Source organism: Pinus tabuliformis, chromosome 9 (genome assembly GCF_031772625.1).
Source record: "Pinus tabuliformis cultivar Carrire ecotype Pingquan chromosome 9, CPIR1, whole genome shotgun sequence".
NCBI classification, from domain to species: Eukaryota; Viridiplantae; Streptophyta; class Pinopsida; order Pinales; family Pinaceae; genus Pinus; species Pinus tabuliformis.
The window spans coordinates 988,937,238-988,943,027 of record NC_142307.1 but is presented as its reverse complement, the minus strand read 5'-3'; the positions used below and the strand labels follow the sequence as shown (position 1 = coordinate 988,943,027).

Below are 5,790 nucleotides of genomic sequence, written 5' to 3'. Positions count from 1 at the left end.
TTATATAAGTCCTAGAATTGTGGAGCATTGTAAGTTGCAGCCTGTTAACTTTAAGGACCCTTGGTTAGTTTAGCTGGCAACAGGGGCCAAAAGACGGGTGAACGTTAAGGTCAAAAACTGCCCTTTAAAGATAGCTGAATAGTCAGTTACAACAGATTTAAATGTGCTTCCTCTTGGGTCGTACGATATACTGATTGGTATGGACTGGTTAGAAAAACACTGGTCCATAATTAATTGTCAAACCAAGACTATCAGCTATAAGGACGAGTTTGGAATAAAGCAAGAGATGCAGGGAATTAAGCGACCAATGCAAATTCGGCCCATAACAGCCTCCCAGTTAGCTAAATGCATCAGAAAAGGATGTCAGATTTACGCCATTCAAGTGGGTTATGCCAACTCCAAAGACAAAACAGTTGCATTGGAAGGCATTCCCATAGTTCAAGATTTTGCAGACATATTTCCAGAAGAGATTCCTGGCCTACCACCCAAAAGAGACATAGATTTTACCATCAAACTGGTGCCAGGAGCAGCCCCAATGTCCCGAGCACCCTACAGAATGAGCATACCAGAATTAATGGAGTTAAAAATGCAATTGTAGGAGCTGCTGGACAAAAAATACATTCGCCCCAGTGTGTCACCCTGGGGAGCTCCAGTGTTGTTCGTTAAGAAGAAATACGGGACTCTTCGCATGTGTATGGATTATCGGCAGCTGAATAAACTGACGGTCAAAAACAAGTATCCTCTACCCCGCATTGATGAACTGTTTGACCAAGTAAAAGGGGCAACAATTTTCTCAAAGATCGACCTGCAATCAGGATATCACTAGATCAGAATTAAAGAGGAAGACATAGCTAAGACAACTTTCAGAACAAGATATGGTCATTACGAGTTTGTGGTGTTACCCTTTGGATTGACCAATGCCCCCGCAACTTTTATGTGTTTGATGAACAACGTATTCCATCAGTATTTGGATAAGTTTGTGCTGATTTTTATAGACGATATACTGGTTTATTCTCGAACGATGGAGGAGCACCGGGAACACCTCAGGTTAGTATTGCAAACCCTTCGGGAACACAAGTTATATGCTAAGTTCAGCAAATGCGATTTCTTCAAGGAGCAAATACAATATTTGGGGCACATAATCACTAAAGAAGGAATCGTTGTGGATCCCGAAAAAATAAAGACCATAATGGAGTGGTCGGTGCCCAAGGATGTGGCAGACATTCGATCCTTCATGGGGTTAGTAGGCTACTACAGACGGTTTGTGGAGGGATTTTCGAGGGTAGCTTATCCCATCACTTCCTTACAGAAAAAGGGAAGAGCCTTTAGGTGGACCCCTGAGTGTCAAAGAAGTTTCGAGCAACTTAAATACTTGCTCACCACCGCACCTATTTTAAGCATAACTGATCCCAACAAAGACTATGTGGTGTGCACGGACGCAAGTAAAGAAGGAATAGGAGGGGTGTTGACACAGGAAGGGAAGGTAATAGTGTACGAATCAAGAAAGTTAAAGGAGCATGAGCAGAACTACTCTGCCTACGATTTAGAATTGGCAGCGGTGATTCACGCCCTGAAAATGTGGCGACATTATCTTATGGGAAGAAAATTTCTGTTATTGACAGATCACCACAGTTTGACAAACTACTTCAGCCAGCCCACTCTAAATGCAAGGCAAGCACGGTGGGTGGATTTCCTAAGTGGTTATGATTTTGAAATCAAGCATATAAAAGGAAAAGAGAATCGGGTGGCGGACGCCTTGAGTCGCAAGTTGCAAAACTTGTACGAGATTTCTTGCAGTGAAGGGAAAATCCCCTTCGGGGAAATGATTAAAAAGGCAGTCGTGCAAGATGCTGTTTATCAGCAAATAAAATAGCAAGTACAACAACCAACCAGCAAAGAAAAACAGTCGGATTATGCTTTGGATGTTGCTGGAATGTTGTATTATAAAAGAAGGTTGTACGTGCCTAACCAGCACAATATTAAAAATCTGATATTGGATGAGTATCATAGGAGTCATTACGCTGGACACCCAGGGTATCAAAAGATGATTACTGCACTTCGAAAAGAATATTATTGGCTGGGAATGAAGAAAGATGTGGCGGATTATTTGGCACGATGTCTAGAATGCCAGCAAATTAAAGCAGAACACCAACATCCTGCTAGATTATTACAACCATTACCCATCCCGAAGTGGAAGTGGGAAACCATTTCTATGGATTTCATAACGGGTTTGCCTAAGTCAAGGAAGAACAACGACTCCATCATGGTGGTGGTGGACAAGTTAAGTAAGTCAGCACATTTTATACTGGTACAATCTACCTACAGAGCTGTGCAGATCACCCATATTTTCATGCAAAATATATTCAAATTGCATGGGCTACCAAAGGTAATAATCTCAGACCGTGATGTAAAATTTACATCGGTCTTTTGGAAAACATTGTTCGAGGAGTTGGGAGCCCAGTTGAACTTTAGGATGGCTTACCATCCTCAAACTGACGGGCAGACATAACGGGTTAATCAGGTGTTGGAAGACATGTTAAGGGCATATGTGATGTAGCAACCACATAAGTGGGAAGATTACCTACACTTAGTTGAGTTTGCATACAATAATGGCTATCATACATCGTTACAGATGAGCCCCTTTGAAGTATTATATGGGTGGAAGTGCCGCACCCCCTCAAGTTGGGGTGGACCAGAAGACAAGCTGATGCTAGGACCTGAAATGCTTCAGGAAATCGAAGGATTGGTTAAAAGGATACGTGTTAATCTAAAAGCAGCTCAAGATAGGCAAAAGAACTTTGCTGACCGGAAGAGGAGATTTAAAGAGTATCAAGTCGGTGACCATGTGTACGTGAGAATCCGAGCAAAAAAGAGCACATTACAGTGGGGTGGGTGCGCTAAACTAGCACCCCGATTCTGTGGACCTTTTCAGATCTTGGCTAGAATCGGGCCGGTAGCATACCAGCTCGCCTTGCCTAGTCATATACGGGTCCACAACGTTTTTCATGTTTCCGTATTGAAAAAATATGTTTACGATCCTAAGCATGTGATCAACTGGCAGGATATACAGGTAAGGAATAGCCTGGTAGATAGAATTAAATGAATTCCGTAAAGGAAAACTGACTTAGGATGTTGCATGTTGCAGGTAGAACCGGAAGGAGAAATCCGGGTCGAACCGTTGAACATCCTCGACCGGAGAGAAGTAACGCTGTGGAAGCGAGATATTACCCAAGTTAAAGTGCAATGGCAGCACTTTGGGCCTGATGAGGCCACTTGGGAAGATGAAGAACTGATGAAAAGGACTTATCCAGGGCTGTTCATGGCTGAAAGACATCGGGATGATGTCCAATCTCAGGGGGGAAGATGTAATGCCCCGAGATAAAATGTAAATATTTGATTTACTGTGGTAAAACAAACTGAACCTGTTATTATTATTTGTTTAGAATTTAAATATAATCAGTTTTTTTTCATGAGGTTTTATTGTTGGTTGTGCAAGGACACCCTAACTACCTCCCCTAACTGGAAAGCTTCTAGAGAAAAGGGATGGGAGGAGGAGAAAATTTGCACTGTAGTGACAGGCAAAGAGAAAGACAAAGAAAAATATCCAAGAAGGAGAAAAGGTGGCTAATTCTGGTGATGACCAGATAGCCCTGCTCGCTGTATGAGCAGCTTGCGAAAGACTGCGGTCTAGCAAGAAGCAAGGGGGGAGATTCTGGTCTCGAAAGACGAATCTCATGGTTGGATGGTGAATTGAAATATACCCAGGTTTTGGTGACAATCAGCAAGATCGTCAGCAAGTTCCAGGTATGTAAAAGAACTCTATAGGATAGAACAATTGGTGAAAATCTATTGAATTACATTTCATAATGTATGGGGGTTTTACTACAGAAGCTCGTAGGGAGAAACATTTATCTTGTTTTAGGAGTTTTCTTACTGTGGCCCAAGTTAGAGTATGTGTAGAGATTTATCGGTTTCTTTTCTTTCCTTTTAAAAAGAAACTGTAGGTGGTAGGGACGAAAGGGACCTACAGTAAAGAAACCTTTGGTCAAGTTGGGAAAAATTATAATCTTACAGTAGCAATAGAAAGGTAAAAGGTCCATGGGTAAATGCCCTCATGCAACCCTGGAGTTGCCAAATAGGTACCCTGTATTTCTTATGGGGCGGCTTTTACAGAATGCAACAAGGAGAGACTTGTCAAATAAACACCAACAGAGATATTTCATTGTAATAGACTGTGCATTATCAAAATAAAGAAAACAAGATCTGCAATAAGATAACCTCAGATAAACTACCAACAATTCCTTAATCTTGGAGAGATATGCCAGAAACCAAAACTATTATAACAGTTAACGCATCACACAACAGAGCTAAACCAGTATTCTGGAATATGGCACACAGTAAGGCCTCGAGGGCTATAAAGGCCACGAGGGCTATAATTTAACATGTCAAATAGAAGAAAATAGCAAAGGAACACTGTATTAAACCATTGTAACCAAATGAGAGGCAATCACCAGGGCTTTACCCCGTTCCATGTTCTTAAATAGAAAATTAAATTACAAACAACTCAAGAGAAGCCCGAAGGCATGTCCGTGCATATAAACAATGATAAACCCAGAACCTCGGTTCAGCATGGCTTCACCGGGGTCAACATCCCTGAAGACGGAAGGGCGCAGGACTAGTATGGCGTAGAAAACCTACCATCTATCTGTGACAAATAGCCAAGAAAGGATGTAAGGTTGTGGTCCGCTTGGACTGCTCCAAGGAAATGAGGGAGAGGAACCCCCTCTGTTATCAAAGGAGGTATGAATAACTGACATCCATCTTGAAATTGTCCATGATGAGCGTTCAATGAGAGAACATACCTGTTAGGAGCCGGAAGAGCCGAGAGGCCAAGTAGCGACAACCAGACCCAGGGAGCAGGCGCGGGAGGTAGGACAGCACCGCCCTCGACCATGAAATAAAACCAAACATAAAACCCATTAACTAGACTGAACAAAATCCTTCCAAAAAACCTATAAGAGTCAAGATAAACGGACATACCATATCTAAAGAAACAACACAACGTAATACTTACCAATGAAAACATCAAGCTGTATAACCAAAGCAGCCTCCAGATGGTTGCTCGATGGAACGAAGGACCGAAGGCATTCTCACAGAATGAAAGAGTCGGGACGAAATCGTAAGAGGCTCGCCAGAGCTTCTGTTGAACATTGGAAAGACTGTTTTGGTGCCTCACGCCATCGAATAAACCAAGGAGGGAAATCCCCAAGGTAGCACAGCCCTTAGATGGCAATCAGATCATCCAAACCATTGATGAGGGCGGCGAAAATCGAGGGCGCGACTTCCAGAGACACCCAGACCTCATTCCTTCACGTGGTAGAGCTGGCGGAATTAAATGCTGAAGCCGGGTGTAAGAGCTGGCAGTGAGCTGACATTTCCAGTAGTAAAGCCAGTCGTAACATTGATTCGACAGAAAATCTTTTCCAATAACATTAAAATAGAAATACGTTAACCAAAACTTTTCAGGTAGGACATCATGACCGGAAGAATTTAGCATAAACCAATCCTCGTACACGTGTCTAGTGCCAGATTTAATTCTGTGTAAAAAAAAAAATTGTTTTTACTGTTTTCGTAGATGGGGATATTACATCCCCATTCCTCTAATGTTGGGGTTCTTTACGCACACCAAGATGTAATTGTTGGTGAATTTGAGTCTTTGGGCTAGGTGTTAGTAACTTTTGTATAGAAACTGCTCAATATCTACAGAAACCTGCTAGTTGGGTGGTCAAT

General features: G+C 42.2%; 1 protein-coding gene across 1 annotated transcript; it reads left to right on the top strand.

The window, feature by feature from the left end:
* Positions 1 to 286: 286 nt before the first annotated feature.
* On the top strand, positions 287 to 3,960 carry LOC149152047 (uncharacterized). Its single transcript, XM_089443352.1, has 8 exons — positions 287 to 517; positions 599 to 772; positions 965 to 1,680; positions 2,011 to 2,110; positions 2,633 to 3,070; positions 3,146 to 3,232; positions 3,670 to 3,804; positions 3,889 to 3,960. The coding sequence occupies exons 1-8, from the start codon at positions 287 to 289 to the stop codon at positions 3,958 to 3,960; spliced, it is 1,953 nt and encodes a 650-aa protein (XP_089299478.1).
* Positions 3,961 to 5,790: the final 1,830 nt, after the last annotated feature.